Source organism: Moesziomyces antarcticus (genome assembly GCF_000747765.1).
Source record: "Moesziomyces antarcticus DNA, scaffold: scaffold_v10012, strain JCM 10317, whole genome shotgun sequence".
NCBI lineage: Eukaryota > Fungi > Basidiomycota > Ustilaginomycetes > Ustilaginales > Ustilaginaceae > Moesziomyces > Moesziomyces antarcticus.
In genome coordinates, this window is record NW_014638998.1 from 144,354 (window position 1) to 160,260 (window position 15,907).

Sequence of the window (15,907 nt, forward strand, 5' to 3'; positions counted from 1 at the left end):
CGTTCCCCAGCTCTGTGTGCCTGTGTGCATGTGATTGCTGGATCCTAAGCGTCGTTCGGAACAACGCCACGCATGCGCTCGCTGAGTCTTCGCTCGCGCTCCTTGCCCTCGTGCATCCTCGCCCTGCGCTGCTCCTCGCTTTTCTCATCAATCATGCCCCTGCTCACGCCCACCTTGAACAAGAACCTCCTGAGCGCCTCTGCAATATCCGCCGGCAACGGCTCCTTGCCCAACAGATCCACCGCCAACGCATAGAACGCGCCACTATGCTCGGTAAACACCCTCTCCCCCTCTGCATCGTCAAACGTGCAAATCCCGCCAAAGATCTCCGCCACCACGGGCGACCATGCGGCAATATTCCTCCCCTGCGTCTCGGGATCCAGCGGCAAAAACGCACCCACAATGTCGTACCCGAGCGGCACGAGTTTGTCGCGAATCTCCGCTTGGAGCGCAACGTGCTCTGCGCGCGGATCGGCGTGCATGCGCACCAGAATATGCACCAACGTCGCTGCCGACGACGACTCCTGCTTGAGCAGGTTCGGTAGCTGCTTCATGAACCCCACCTTCCACAGTGCGACGCGCAGCTCCTTGTCCGCGTTGAAGCGGCGCGAAAAGTCGTACGACTCCTCGAGCGCCCCCGCCAGCCGCAGCAGCTGAGCGCCAGGCATCGTGCGGTACACCTCTTCGTTCTGCAGCAGCTCGTGCGTCGTCTCGATCAACAGCAGCTGCAGCACGCACTTGACGATGATCTGCTTGAACGCCCGACGCCGCTCCGTGCCCGACATGGCTGTCGGCTGCACCGCCGCCGCCGCCGGAGCCTGCAGCTGCTGCGGGGGCGTGTCTTCGGCCGCATCACCAGCCACCGCCTCGCTCGGAAGCTGCGCCGTGCCGGCACCCGGAGAAATCGGCTCCGGCTGCTGCGCCCCGTTGGCACCACCCGCGGCCGTAGGCGACTCGGCGGAGCCATCCGCCCTCAGCACGGGGTCGAAGAGCTGGTGCGCCGTGGTGGTGCGGAAGAGCTGGAGGAAGGTATCCACCACCAAGCCCCAGCGCTCGAGGCTGAGCTTGCGCACGTTCTTCTCGAGCAGCTGCTGGAGGCAGCTCGTGCCGATGCGCGCCAGCGTGTCGTTCTCCTGGCAGATGCACGCGCACAGCAGATCCAACAACCCGGGCAGCAGCCGCTCCAGAATCTCAAAGTAGAACGTCCACAGATCCACCAGGTTGCGCAGCGCCTGGATGAGCGTCGTGCTGAGCCAGACGCTCATGTCTTCGTGCGATGAGAAGCGCGTCACATCGTGGCGCGAGCGCAGCACCGCAAAGATGGGGAACAGGATCTCCTGGCACACCGTGTCCCAAAAGTCCGGGCGGAACGAACGGCCGTACTGCTTGAGGATGGAGAAGAGGCTGTCGAGCGCCACGCGGCGCACCTCGAGATCGTCGCCCGTCATGATGATGTCGTGGAAGGCAAACAGCACGGGGAACCAGAAGCGCACCATGGGGTCGTCCGACATGGGCGTGCTCGCTGCCGGTCCCGGATCGCCACCCTCTTCGATCGGACACTCCTTGGCGCTCAGCATCGACGCCACCAGTCCGCGCAGCAGCTCCGTCGCCTGCAGACTGATCTTCTGCTTGCTGGCCTTGGCAAAGTGGGTGGCGCAGATGCACAGGTCGGCAAACGAGCCGTTCACAATGATCGCCCCGAGATGCTTGGCGTTGAGCTGGCGCACCAGATCAAACGCATACGCAGACACGCGCTCCGACGGCGCCACGGACGCAGCGCCAAACACGCCGAACATGGTCCTCCACCCCGACCGGATGTTGTCGACGCGCGACTGGATCATCTGCTCGAGACACTGGAGCACCATCTCCTTGGCCTCGAGGTTGCGGTTGCGCTGCATTGTGACCTCAAACGGCTTGAGGAAGTCCTTCTGGAACTTGAAGTGCGGCAGCTCCTCCTTTTCGAGGAAGCGCATCGCCAGCTGGCGCAGCGAGTCCAGTCCAAACGCCGACACGTGCACGTTCGGATGGCAGCACACCATGTTGAAGTGCTCGCCCAGGATCGCCCAGATGTTCGACCACTCCATCCGGATGCGCCCCATGTTGTAGTACGAGATCTCCACCAGCTTCTGCAGCGAGAACAGCCGCGGATTCTCCGTCAGACCCGACGATTGGATCTCCTCCCACGACACGTCCGACAGCGCCTGCACAAAGTCGACAATCGCCGTACCCGACAGCGAGGCGCTCGACGAAAAGACCATGTCGGCCGCCACCGTCACCTCGGACGACGCGCCAGCCTGCACCACTTCGCTGTTGGGCATCGAAGCCTGCCTCGCCCTGCCATTGGCACCGGCGGCGCTAGCCGCACTTGCGCCGCCCCTTCGACCGAGCTCGGGCAGCTGCCTGCCGTCGAGTCCGCCGCTGATGAGCTGGAAGCGCTCGAGCTGGCTGACGCACGTGAGCACCTCCCTCCAGCTGCCCTTGAGGTAGTTGCCCTCGCTGTGTGCCACGCCCAGCAGCGTCTTGATCGCCTCGACGTTCTTGCTCTTCATCTCGCCCAGATTGTTGAGGAAGGTGAACTTGGCGAGCGTGGTGACAAACGCGTTGCGCTCCAGCTCGAGTCCAAAGAGCGAGACGATCTTGATGGCGTCGCGGAAGCCCTCGAGGCACTTTTCGACCACCTCGGCATCGTCCGACTCCTGCAGCGGCCCCGAGATGCCCGCGAGGAAGGGCATCCAGGCGACCTCGAACATGGGCTTGACGTGCTCAAAGTGCGAGGCGGAGAAGAACTGCTCGGCGGCGGCACGCTGCTGCGGGCCGATGCGGCGCTGGGCGCGCACCATGGTGCGGAAGAGCGCCTCGGTCTTGTTGGCCATGCCCTCGGACTGGAGTACGTATGCCTCGCGCTGCAGGTCGCGCCCCACGGTGGCGATGGCGTTGGCCAGGCCCGACGACGGCGCGACGGGCGTCGGGGCGGCCACCTCGTCCTTCATCTTGATCTCGTGGTTCTGGATCTCGTCGTACACGGAGCGCAGGTACTCGTCCGGGAGGCTCTTGCCGTCGTCGATGCCCGAGTTGTTCTTGACAAAGTCGTTGAGCGTCATGCGGTGCTTGACCTGCGGATTGTGCGCATCGGTGTTGAGCATGATGACCGAGTAGGCAAAGACGTAGGCGGTATCGGCATTGGCAAACGCAGTGGGGTTGCCGTGCACGAAGCGCTCGGCGAACTTGAGCATGTAGCGATCGATCTTCTGCGACTCTCCCGGCAGTCGGAAGGCCTGGAGGAATCGTCGGAGCGCATCGGTGAATCCGAGGCCCTCAAAGTTCATCATGTCGACGAAGGCGTGCATGATGGCGTTGCTCTCGGGCGTGCCTTCGCCCAGGAACTCACCGATCTGCGCCTTGCTGAGGCCGTCGGCGTAGAGGAGGAAGCGCGCAATGTCGGCGGGCTCGCGCGAGCGGATGAAGCCGTTCTTGACGAGGTCGTCGATGCCGCGCTTGGGCTTGAAGTTGAACTTGCGGATGCCCTCGAGCAGGATGGTCTTGCGCTGCTTGGCGTTCTCGAAGCGGCTCGGGTCGTCTTGGGGCTCGGGCGTCTGGCCGCGGCTGATTTCGGAGCCGGCGCCGGCAGTGAGACCCGACGAGGGCTGTGCGGCGATGGCGGGGCTGGGATGGCCGTTGGTCTCCATGAGGTTCTCGCTGTCGACAGTGATGGTCTCGTTGCCGATGCGAATGTCTTCGCTCTGGCGTGGCGAGGCGGTGGTATCGCCAGGATGGCCGTGAAGGTCTTGGCTCGCCGCTTCGGACGCCACCGAGGCCCGGCTGGACCAGATGACGAGCGAGCGCAGCACGGAGCAAAGGCAGTCGAGGCTCTGTCGCTTGAGCCTGGCTTCAACCGACTGGTTGGCACCAGAACTCGACATGACAGAGTCGTGAGAGACGTCGCCAGCGGCTGCTGTGCTCAGAGACGGCGGAATGGCGGGGCCGGAGCCGGATGTCCTTGGCAATGCCGACCCGGCGGCCGTCGATGACAAGGCATCCTTGTCGGCTTTGGCGTCGGCGTTGGGCGAGACGTGGGCCTGGGAGATCTTGGAGATGACGTTCATGAGACGCTCGTAGATGTTGTCGAGCGCGGTGCGGTCGCAGTCGTAGTTGAGGTAGATCTCGACGAGCGCCTGCGGATCCTGGCAGAGACGGATGAATACGCCGAGCAGGATGGACTTTTGCTTTGGGGTGGATGTGCGCATCTCGAGGATGGGGAGGAAGATCTCGTTGAGCAGCACCTCGATCTCCTTTTTGAGTTTGGTGCGCATGCCGTCGAGGATGAGCCAGAAGATCTCGCAGCTGATTTCAAAGACCTGGTTGACGCTGCTGACGGCGTTGCGGCTGAGGCTGAGGCAGAGATACTGCTTGACGGCCTGTACGAACTGGGTCTGCTCGCCGGTGGTGGTGCTGTGGATGATGACGGTGGGGTCGGTGAAGATGGCCATGTGGGACTGGATGATGGTGAGGATGAGGTGGAGGGAGAGCAGCTTGGAGCGCATGGCGTGGGACTTGAGGTCGCGCTCGCTCTCTGCGCCCAAGGGCTTCATGGTGAGTTTGCAGAGCGCGCGAAGCACGAGGAAGGCGTCCTTGACAAAGAGCTCGGCGGTGCTCATGTTGGCAAGGCTGCCTGCGTTGTCGCGCTCCGATGCGCCTTCGAAGGACTTGCGGTTCTCGAAAGTCTTGAGGGTGATCTTTTCGTCTTGGGGCTGAGCGGCCTCGTTTGGATGGGTGTCGCTGCTGTCGCCGCCATTTACGCGTGGCTGTGTGATGTCGGTGGTGCTGTCAGAAGCCGAGATGGCGCCCGAGCCCGAGGGTGCGCCTCGAGGCACGCGGGCAAAGACGTGGTGGACCATCTGTGTGAGACTGCCCTGAGCGATGGCCTGGTTGGCGGGGGACTTGCTCATGAGGAAGATGTTGTAGACGGTGCGGACGGCCTTGAGCAGGCTGGACTGGTGGACGTGGACGACGGTGGAGAGGACCGAGGCGAGAAGAGCCTTGATGATCTGGAGGCCCACCTTGTCGTCGAGGCTTTCATGGTAGCAGTCGCAGACGGTCTCTGTGACGAGGTCGGCGAGGGTCTGAGGCGGCTGACCGGCGGCGATGGTGGCGCTCGCAACCTGTACGGGATCGTCCTCTGCGAAGAAGGCGTAGCTGACGAGTTTGCTGATGCAGTCGAGGCTGGTGATGGTGAGGTTGTTGCTGCGCGTCCTGCATGCGAGGCGGAGAGGCTCGAAGACGACGCGTGGATCGAGCACGGGCGGATCTTGGTCTGCTGAATGCGCCGAGGCGGTGAATGCGGCGGCAGCCTTGACCATGTCGAGGGCGAGCTGTGCGGCCTGCTTGAGCTCCTTGTCCTTCTTTGCCTCTTTGGAGCTGGCGAGGGACTCGAGCGCCGAGATGACAAAGACGGCGCTGCCCTTGTTGAGACTTTTCAAACTGGAGCGGGAGTGGACGGTGGTTGCGGCGGTGGCGGTTGTGGATACGGAGGATGAGCGGCGCGACTGGGCGAGGCTGGCGCGAGAGCTGGTAGCATCCGGGCGTGTCTGCTGAGATGCGGCGTCGTTGGGGCCAGTGACTGAAGAGGATGCTGTCGTTGTTGTTGCGGGTGCGGATTCGACGACAGGTTGGCTGGCATCATCTTGAGGCGAAGGGTCCTTGGTGGGAGGCGCTGGAGCTTCTGGTGTTGCGGTAGAGGCCGGTTCGGCTTGCGCGTGGGTGGTAGTGTCTTGGACTGCGTCCACGGCGACAGGCTGGGACTCGGGCACATTTGGCTTTTCGTCGGATGAAGCCGGCTGCGATACTGGATCTTGTGGTGCCTGTGAGATTGTGATGTCGGGGGCCTCGCCCGTCGTCGTGGGCGCGTCCGCTTCTGTTGTGTCTGTCAAGGAGATTTGCTCAGCCTCGGCAGGGAGTGCGTTGCTGGCATCTTCGGTGGTAGACAACGAGGACTCAGGCTGCTCTGTTTGCTCTGGAACTGCAGGCTCGGAAGGGGTGGTTGCGGCTTCCTGCTCGTGCGAAGAGGGTTGAGGATGTACGACAAGGCTGGTGCCTGCGGAAGGGAGGTTGGGTTTGGAGGACGCTGGTGCGTCTTGTCCATCGTGGTCCGCCATGGCGATGTTGCGACTACTTCTGAGTAGAGGCGCAGGATGCCAAAATGCGAAGAGTAAGAAGGTGGTGGTGGCCGGAAGCGTGGAAGATTGACGGCGTGCATTTGCAATCGGGATCGATGGCGCCCCGAACACGCGGCTCGAATATGCAACACCCGCCGAGCCATTCCGCCGAGCCATTCCGCCGAGCCATTCCGCCGAGCCCAGCCGGCCGGCGCAGACGAGGCATCCAACGTGGCGCCCACAGCCTCACTGCAGCCGCGCACGAGCCCGAGCCAATTTATGCCGGACGGGAATGCTTTTGAGCGGCCCATCGTCCGATCTAACATCACTCGACTTTTTCACCCCATCTTGCTTCTGCTCCATCTTGCCGCAACTGTCACAGGAGCATGAGGTGGGAGAGGGTATAGCTTGCAAATATCAAGAAAAGAGACAACGGGAATGAGGGAAGAACAGCATCACGCCTCGCCGAGGATGGCGTCGTTGAGCTCGACGAGCGGGGCGAGTTCTCGAGGCTCTACGAGGTGGAACTCGGTGATGAAGAGCAAAAAGTGGCGGTAGGAGGTGTTGAGGTGGGCCTCGATGCTCAACGCACACACCTGGGCAAAGTGGTGGTTGTAGATGTGCGCATACACGCGGAAGAGGCGTCGTAGGATCGACTTGACCACGGCAGCAAAGTTGTTGGGGAAAGCGACGCCCACTTTGCTGGGGAAGAGCGACTCGTCGTCGAGCTGCGACTGCACCCAGTTCATGAGGCAGTCGACGTATTCGGGCGCAGACATCTTGGTGGGGCGTCGGTAGAGTGCCGAATTGGCGTCCTGCCAGTGGTACTCGAAGCGCGATCCGGCGCACATGACCGGACATTCCGACGGCGTGCAGAACTCGGTGATGGTGCCGTAGAGCATGTTGATGTGGTTGAAAAAGTCGACCGTGTTGACGGCGAACCACTCGTTGAGGTCCTCACCCTCGGGCAGCACCACCGCCAGTCGCAGGTTGCCGCTCCCCAGCGTAGCCTCGGCATACCGCTTGAGCTGATACTGCTTGGTGCCCTCGGGGATGTTGCGCTTGGGCTTGAACGTGCGCGTCTTGGAGAGTCCAAAGAAGGATGACATGGCGGAGTCGAGTCGAGTGGGTTGTGGGAAGCGTCCGTTGAGGTCGTTGGAGAACAGCAAGAGCAAGAGGAGCGAGGTGATAGCGGCAAGTCAGGCCGAGCTCAGGGGCGTTGTTTTGGTGGAGATCAACACCCAACCAACACACGCGGCCCTCGCCCACGCGCACTCCACCTCTTGGCTGCTGTCATGAACTTGGATTGCAATTTCCGGTGCCAATTTCAACGAGCGCGCGGACCCCTGTTTTGCTCGCGTTTCCGCCTTAACATTGGGTCACCAATTTCAGATCCCCGATGTGGCCCAATTCCTGGCTTCATGTCGCCGATCAGCTCCAGCTGGGGCTGGTGGGGCGAGGGCGCACTCGCTCCGAATGGCACTGCAGAGAGGTGAAATGCACGGCAGAGATGCATGAGAGAAGGCCAACAACGCTCCTCGGCAAGTCGGCTGCACAAGTTGACAGCGCTGCACAGTTGCCCCCTGCCCCTCCATGCTTTGGCGTGCCCACCAATGTGATGTTGCACAACCCACAGGGCGGCGGGATGCTGCAGAACTGCGGAAGCGGATCGACAAGTTAGGCTCAGTGCCGTGCCGTGCCGTGCAGTGCCGTGCAGTGCGGTTCAGAGTTGCCCTTGGCCCAGATGGAGCCGCAGGATTTCCGTCCCAGGCGCAGTCAGTGGTCCCCTTTTTTTTCGCCGCCGTCCATGCCGAAGCCGAACTCTGGGCGAAGCTGTCAAGCCGCTTTTGAGACTCCGCTCGTTTCGGCTCGTTGCTGCTGCGCATCGCTGCGCTTCTCGACATCTCGCCCTCGCCCTCGCCCTCCCTCCTAAGAGACGCCTCCGTTGCCATGCGTTCGATCGGCTCTCCCTCGTACCGCTTCTCGCGCGCTTCGATTCCTGCGCCCGCAACCTCCGAACAGAGAATGAGGACACCCTCGGATCTGTCGCATCTCCGCCGCTTTGCGGACACCAAGGCTCCGCTCCCAATGCCTTCATTATGCCAAGGCACTCGCTCCGAACCGCCCTGCATATGCGTGAGCCTCTGGTCCTGCATGAAAGCAGGTGACGCGATCACCTAGAGTGGGGCAACCCAATCCATGAGAAAACTTCTGCTCCTCAGCCTCCTTTTGCACCACAGAAAGCGATTTATATAGAGCCCTCACTCCGACGACCTCTTCTGCTCCCTTTCCCTCACCCGAACAAAGTCCTCCAAACTCTGCTTACTTCCATCATCCCACGCATCCTTCGTAGCATTCCTTGCTTCTCGTAACCTCTCTTACACCCCATGTTTGCACCCCGTATCGCCCTTCGCACAGCTATGGTCAACACCCCGCTCCTTGCCCGCGCCTTCTCCATCTCTGCCAACCCCTTCGTGTCCCCTACGCTACACCAGCCTTGAATCCAACTGGATCCTGGCTGAATACTCCCCCAAGCAAACAGCCAGGTCGATTCCAACGTCTCCCTTGCTTACCTTTCTTTTGAATTCTTCACCGTTGCGCCCATCGCCATGCTCAACATCGGCGCCACCGAAGTCGCCGTGCTTCCGCGCCACGGTCACAGCGACCAGGCTGATGTGGACAACTGCCTCAAATCGGACTCGAAGCTCAGCTCTCCTTCCATCCAAGCCGGCAGTGATGGAGACATGCCTCGCCATGCCGACCCTGAGGCCTCTGTCCTGGAACAAGCAGCGCCTTCCCGTTTGATGCGCGCCAAGCATGCGCTGGCCAGCTCGCCATTCGGTCGTCTCTTTGGCATGAGGACCGCGCTCGACCATACCAAAAAGGCGGCTGCTCTCGCAAAGGAAGAGGCGGTCCTCACTGCCCTCGCCCACTGGTCGACCCGGCCCTTGCAGGAGTCCTTCGCCGACCTCTCCAGCTCTCCTCAAGGCATCGATACCAAAGCTGCTGCGAACAGGCTGAAACTCGACGGCCCCAACCAGGTCGCCAGCTCTCAGAAGCAGCCCTGGTGGAGACTCCTGATCAGCAACATTGTCAACCCTTTCAACGTCATCCTCACCATCCTCGCCGTCGTCGCCATCTCCACTGATGACCACTCCACCTTCGCCATCCTCATGCTCATGGTCGTGCTCAGCGTCTCGCTCCGCTTCATCCAGGAACACAAGTCCGCCAACAAGGTCTATGCCCTCAAGTCGCTCATCGACAGCTCCTGCCTCGTCCTCGGCAGGGACTCAGGCGAAGAACGGAAGCCCGTCAAGCTCGATCGATCTCAGCTGGTTGTTGGCGATGTGGTCCGCGTGGCCACCGGCTCTGTCGTCCCTGCAGACTGCATCGTCATTGCGTCCAAGATGCTCACTGTCTCCCAGAGCTCCTTGAACGGCGAAGGCCTGCCCGTGGAAAAGTATGCCCTGGACACCACTTCTACCGCCACCATCTCCGCTGCTCTCGACTCCACGGGCACGTCGGCCACCATGGATCGACCCAACCTCCTCTTCATGGGCACCCACGTCGTCTCTGGTCATGCGGATGCACTCGTCGTCGCCACGGGCGACCGTACCTACGTCGGCACCGTCGCACGTGTCTCGGACGACTCGCAGGTGCAGAACGACTTCCAACGCGGCATCTCGCACATCTCGATGCTTCTGCTGGCGTTCATGTTGGTCATGGCTCCCACCGTGCTTGTCATCGACGGCTTTGTCACCAAGGACTGGAAGAACGCCGCCATCTTCTGCCTTTCCGTCGCCGTTGGTCTCGTTCCAGAGATGCTACCCATGGTCACTACCGCCAACCTCGCTCGCGGCGCCATCCTTGTTGCAAAGAAAAAGGCGATCGTCAAGAAGCTAGATGCGGTCCAGCTGTTGGGTGCCATCGATGTGCTGTGCAGCGACAAAACGGGTACCCTCACCGAGGACCATGTTACCGTCGCTTCGACCTGCGCTCCGGACGGCAAGATCTGCGATGCGCCGGTACACCTCGCCTACCTCAACGCCAAGCTGCAGACGTCCGAGTTTATCAACAACATCGACAATGCCATCCTGTCGCACGTGGAAGACTCGCCGCTCGCGACTCGGCTGCTGGAGGGCAAGACCAAGGTGGCCGATGTTCCCTTTGACTTCTACCGCCGCGTTGTGTCGGTGGTCTACAGCGACGAACAGGGGGATGCGGACAAGCTGCATCTGGTGTGCAAGGGTGCTGCCGAAGAGGTGGTTCGTCGATGCACCCACGTTCGTCTTGGCTCGGCGTTGGACAAGATCGACGTGGATGCATGCACTGCTCGCATTGATGCCATTGCCAAGCGCGGCGAGCGCGTGATTGCGGTTGCGTCGCGACGCGTCGCTCGCTCGCTGGTGATCAACGGTGTCGCGACACCCGAGCTGGAAGCCGAGATGGTCCTCGAGGGGTTCGTATCGATCCTGGACCCGCCGAAGCCCGATGCGAAGAATGCGATTGCGCAGCTGCGCGAGCTGGGCTTGCAGACTAAAGTGCTCACGGGCGATGCGCTGCCCACGGCTCGACGGGTGTGCGAGATCCTCAATCTGATTCCCGGGACCCCAGGAGCAAGCGAGCTCTGCATCACCGGTGTTGAGCTATCGCAGCTGGGGCCGGTTGCATTTGCACGTGCCGTGGAGCACAAGGTGGTATTTGCCAAGCTCACGCCGATCCAGAAGCTCGAGGTGGTGCGAGCACTTCGTGCGCAGGGCCACCAGGTTGCTTTTCTTGGCGATGGCGTCAACGATGGTCCGGCCCTGCGGGGGGCTAGTTGCGGGATCTCGGTCAACACCGGGTGCGACATTGCAAAGGATGCAGCCGACGTTATTCTCACCCAGAAGAACCTCGATGTGATTCGGGATGCGGTGATCGTCGGACGTGTGTCGTTCATCAACACGCTCAAGTACATCAAGATGGCGGCCTCGTCCAACTTTGGCAATGTCTTTTCCGTCACGGTTGCTGCGTCGTGGCTGCCCTTTCTGCCGATGAGTCCAACGCAGTTGCTGACGCAGAACCTGCTGTACGACATTTCCCAGGCCTCGATTCCGTGGGACAATGTGGACGAGGAGATGATCCGGGCTCCAGTTAGTTGGTCCACGAAGAGCATGCTCAGGTTCATGCTGTGCATCGGACCGCTTTCGTCGCCATTTGACATTCTTACGTTCGTTGTCAACTGGTTCTACTTTGGTCTGCGCAACGCCAACGATGCTGATCAGGTGGCGAGGTTTCAGACGCACTGGTTTCTCGAGGGTTGTCTGACCCAGGTGGCTATCGTTCACGTGCTGCGCACCGCCAAGTTTCCCTTTGCCCAGAGCCGTGCCAGCTGGATGGTGTGTCTCACCACCGCCCTCATCGCTGCGGTCTCGATGGTCGCCCCGTACCTGCCGTTCCTCCGAAACGCCCTGCAGATGACCTTGCCAGACCCTATGTTTTATGCTTTCCTCTTCCCCTACCTCGTGGCGTATGTCCTCATCGTCCAGGTAGCAAAGGTGGTCTACCTCCGCTTCAACCGCATCTGGCTCTGACTCAACGCACTGTCTTTTCAGCGTCGTAAAGAGCTTTTCAAAGCGGCCGCCTCAACGTAGCCGCGCTCGTTCAATTGCTGGGATCGTGGCTTCCGCCGTCTTTCAGCTCCCCTAGACTCGTGTCCCCCTTCTTTCCGTTCGCGTTCCCAAAGACCCCCCAGCTCCCGTTTTCACACCCTTGCCCGTAGAAAAAAAAGTGTCCGAAAAAAGAAATTGAAAAAAATCCCCCCGAAAATGATCCTGGCACCAGATCGTCTGAATCGGCCCTCAAGGCGGCATCGGGAGCCGATGGGACTTTCCATTCGATTTTTCGGCCCACCAGCAAGGCGGATCGGCTTTTGCCGGGCTATCGAGATGGGATCAAGCTCCGTTCGCACACACCAGCACTCGCCACACTCCGAGCCATCTTACCAAGACAAAACGAATGCAGATTACTGACGAACGGAACGGGAAACACTGTACAAAAGGACGAACTGTTCTATAGAAGCCTGTCTTGGGGCTCACTTCTTGTTGGATCTTGCGGTGGGGTTCCACTTTTCGAACTTGATGAACTCGCGGAAGTGGCAGAAGATGGACATGAAGCTGACGATGCTGTAGTAGAAGGGCGCCAAGAGACCGAATGCGATGATGCCGAGCGGGTGCGTGAAGTTGGAGCGGTTCTTGAGTGTGATGCAGATGGTGACGAAGAGGCAGATGAGGTTGATGCCGAGGGCCCACATGGCGATCGCAAAGCCGCCAAAGTTGGTGAACCAGGCTTTGAGGCCTTCGTGCGGCAAGGCGAGAACGAGCGAGCTGAGGAGGATGAAGAGAAGCTGCGTGTTGATGTAGAAGTACGCCTCGCGGTAGACGAGGAGTTGGAAGAGACCGAGGCGGGAGCGCCAACCGTTGTCGTCAGAGTAGGCACCTCGACGAACGGCGGGTAGGGCGTGGCGGAAGGCAACCTGCGTCCAGCCTTGCGCCCATCGCATGCGCTGCTTTGTAAGCGCAGGCGCGGTTTCGGGAGCCAGTTCGTACGAGAGCACCTTGAGGTCGTATTCGATGCGTGCACCCGAGATGATGGCTCGCATGGAGCTGTCGATATCCTCGGTCAGCATGTGCTTCTGCATCCCGAGCGTCTTGAGCAACGAGGCGTTCCAGTGTCCATTGGATCCACCGAAGAATCCGTACCCCTGCACCTCGGCACGTCCGCTGTGCATCACGCCGTAGATCATGTCGAACTCGGCAGCCACAAGCGGGGTCAACCACGTCTCGTCGTAGTTGTATACGCAGCATCGACCCTGAATGATATCAATACCACCCTGCAAGAATCGTCGAGCCACCCAACGCAGTGCGTTCGGATCCGGGTAGTGGTCCGTGTCGTAGAGCGTGATGATATCGCACTTGAAGTCGAGCGAGAGGTAGTGGTTGATGTTGTCCGCCTTGGACGTCGAGTTGGGCACCTTGATCACGCGCAGTCGGGCGTGCGACTTTTCGAGCTCGCGCAACTCGCTCTCCACCGGCTCGATCGGCTTGGGCGTGTTGTAGACCAGATTGATCATGAGCTTGTCGGCGGGATAGTTGATCTCGCGCAGTGCGTAGCGCAGCTGACGCATGATAATGTCCTTTTCGTTGGGCAGGTAGGCCACCAGAACCACGTCGATCCTCGGCCACTGCTTACCGCCCTCGGTCTCGCCCCATCCCTCCTTGGCTGCCTTGCGGAACGCCCGGCGCGCCTTGACAGAGGGACGCACCGACTGCAGCGCCTCGGTCGATACCGAAAGCGCCGTGAGCGTCTGCAGCACCAGGTAGATGTAGAACAGCACCGCCTGCAGGATCGGCGGGATCACAATGTAGAAGAAGAAGCTGATCACGCAGTAGCTCGCCAGCAGGATCATCGGCGTCCACCCGTACACGAAGGCGGACAGCTTGGCCATCTGGCCGCCCATGCCGACCGACGAACCCATCGTGGTGAATGCGACCGGCGCGAAAGACGTTGAGCAGAGGTGTAGTGCGGTGGAGGTCTTGCGATAGTGATAGGAGGAGTTTGAGGTGGTCACCAGCAACGAGGGTATACTTTGTCGTAGGAAGGATGGAAAGGAGGCAATGCAAACGACCAAGGATGTTCCAAAATGTTGCTGCACGGGGTGCAGGGGTTCCCAACAGCAATCTGCAGCCCGGAAGAGTGCCGAGCTAGTGATTTCCTATTCGCCCTAGCAGCCCAAAGTGGAGTTCGCCCCATCCGAAGGCGGAGCGGGCGATTGAAAGCAGATGCGGGCACAGACCTCACACACAGCTCTAAGCGGGCAATCATGAGGCAGCACAATCGTCCTCTCTCATCAGTGCCTGTGCGCCAGAGACACGCCAGACGGCTGCCGGCGAATACATGCAAAACAAGAATAGGGACACAGCTTGAAACTGTGTTGCAAACCGTTCGCCATGCAAAGGCCAGTCTCGCGAATGCAGTGCTTGCGTCAACCGATATACGGTCTTGTCGAGAGCCAAAGCGAGATTTTTTTTTTTGGCTCTGACGCCAGGGGCGGCGCTCGATGTGAGCACAAGCACGAGCACCGACCCGAGCGGCTCAGGCGAACCCTTTTTCGTTTGGCCGGGCGGGGCATCTGGCACACTTTGGCAGGCGGGGCGTGAAGGCAGGGCGCGGGCGTCGTGCTGCGAGATGAGCCAGATCAGCCCACCGATTCCGCCTCCGCCTCTGGCGCCGCTTGAGCCCAAAAAAAGGGTGGTGGGCAACGACGCCGAACGGCGAGACAACAAACACGGATGTGACACAGGTGTGCTTGTGTTTCAACGCGTGGAAGCACAGCATCGGACTCCTTCGTACTGTATTGACGGGAGGGGGTGGGCCAGCAGATGGGCTGCCATCGGATGGCGGCAGCCGACGCAGGCATTGGTCACCTATGTCTCGCCAAATCGCCTTCTCGGAAGTCCTCGGTGCGGCTCGTTTGCATGCCGATACCCAGAATCCATATCCATAAACAAATAAAATTTTAAGCTCACGCGGCAAGCGTAAGTCTAAGCGCGTCGATCGAAAGACGCTGCCAAGTCGACGCTCGCCTTGAGCTGCGTCGGTACAATGGGCTAGGTGAAGAGCAGACGCGTCATGATCTGCGTCGGTGTCAATGGCATGCGCACGCTGCGTCAGTCGTTCGAAACAGATTAAAAATAAAAATAGTCGACGGGTCTTTGCGGTATCCGAGACACTCTGCAACGCCATGAGGTTCGAGCAAACCGCTGAGCCGCCAGCACCCGGGACTGTCGAGCATCGGCCCACGAGCATGCAGCGCTTTCATTCTCTTGCATGCGGTGACTGAATCGATCTCACTGTGCTTTGTAGACGTCAAAAATAGGTGAGGTGGGTGCGAAGGCGCCCCTGCAACGTGAACAGCCTAAGCAGGTGCACAGCTGCACAGCTCAGCACGCCCTCTTTGCCGATGCCTGGCGGTGCAGTCGAGTGAACTCACCCTGGAAACCGTCAGGCCCCCTCGTGCTCTGTGCGGCGCATTGCCGGACTTCGGTTGCTTTCGCAGCAAGGTCCTTCGGAGCGGACAGCCTTGAGCGGGGCTCTCTGTGAAACTCAGTGCCGTCATGTCGCTGTCGTGAGCCTGCCAACCGTACTGCCACAACGGCAGTGTATAGCCATCTGACTGGCAGCCCAGTCTCTCCCGCCCTCTCAATATTGAACTCCCCCGACTGTGCTGGGCTCCACCGTCGGCATCTTTCAATCGTCCCTTGACTAGCCGCGCTCCCCCAACGTTTGGACCGCCTGAAACACCTTCGGCCATCTAGTGTCGCGTAGACACGCTCGACTCTTGCACAACCTTGGCCCGTCCCGAGGTCAGACCTTGTATCGGCAAGTTCTTCTCTTGCCCGTTCGAGACAACGAAACCTCGCTCACCAGTGGCCTTGCCCACATCAGTGCCTCCACTCCAGAAAGATTCCTGCGTTCCACACCGCTCCTGCCAAGTCCTCCGCTGTCGTTGCCCACGCTTGCAGCCGTCTTTCTCGTTGCATCTTCCATCCTTGGATTCGTGGACCAACAAACGTTCTTGCTTCATCTCTTCATCCATCATCCCATCCCGCCACTCAACGCAAGATTTCCATCACACCCCATCTCTGGCGCACACCTCATCTCGGATCGGGTCACTCAGGCGCATCGACGGGTCGGTCTCGGCGCAGTATAGCAGC

General features: G+C 60.5%; 4 protein-coding genes across 4 annotated transcripts; 1 reads left to right on the forward strand and 3 right to left on the reverse strand.

The window, feature by feature from the left end:
- Nucleotides 1-44: 44 nt before the first annotated feature.
- On the reverse strand, nucleotides 45-6,329 carry PAN0_012d4453 (sec7-domain-containing protein; the record flags this gene model as incomplete). Its single annotated transcript, XM_014799990.1, has 1 exon — nucleotides 45-6,329. One exon carries the CDS (start codon nucleotides 6,327-6,329, stop codon nucleotides 45-47), a length of 6,285 nt encoding a protein of 2,094 aa, XP_014655476.1.
- A 278-nt stretch (nucleotides 6,330-6,607) lies between these two features.
- On the reverse strand, nucleotides 6,608-7,261 carry PAN0_012d4454 (mob1/phocein; the record flags this gene model as incomplete). The annotated part of the gene is made up of 1 exon (XM_014799991.1): nucleotides 6,608-7,261. The coding sequence occupies one exon, from the start codon at nucleotides 7,259-7,261 to the stop codon at nucleotides 6,608-6,610; it is 654 nt and encodes a 217-aa protein (XP_014655477.1).
- A 1,500-nt stretch (nucleotides 7,262-8,761) lies between these two features.
- On the forward strand, nucleotides 8,762-11,725 carry PAN0_012c4455 (magnesium-translocating P-type ATPase family protein; the record flags this gene model as incomplete). Its single annotated transcript, XM_014799992.1, has 1 exon — nucleotides 8,762-11,725. One exon carries the CDS (start codon nucleotides 8,762-8,764, stop codon nucleotides 11,723-11,725), a length of 2,964 nt encoding a protein of 987 aa, XP_014655478.1.
- Nucleotides 11,726-12,225: 500 nt separating this feature from the next.
- PAN0_012d4456 (uncharacterized protein) lies at nucleotides 12,226-13,668 on the reverse strand (the record flags this gene model as incomplete). Its single annotated transcript, XM_014799993.1, has 1 exon — nucleotides 12,226-13,668. The coding sequence occupies one exon, from the start codon at nucleotides 13,666-13,668 to the stop codon at nucleotides 12,226-12,228; it is 1,443 nt and encodes a 480-aa protein (XP_014655479.1).
- Between the last annotated feature and the right edge of the window lie 2,239 nt (nucleotides 13,669-15,907).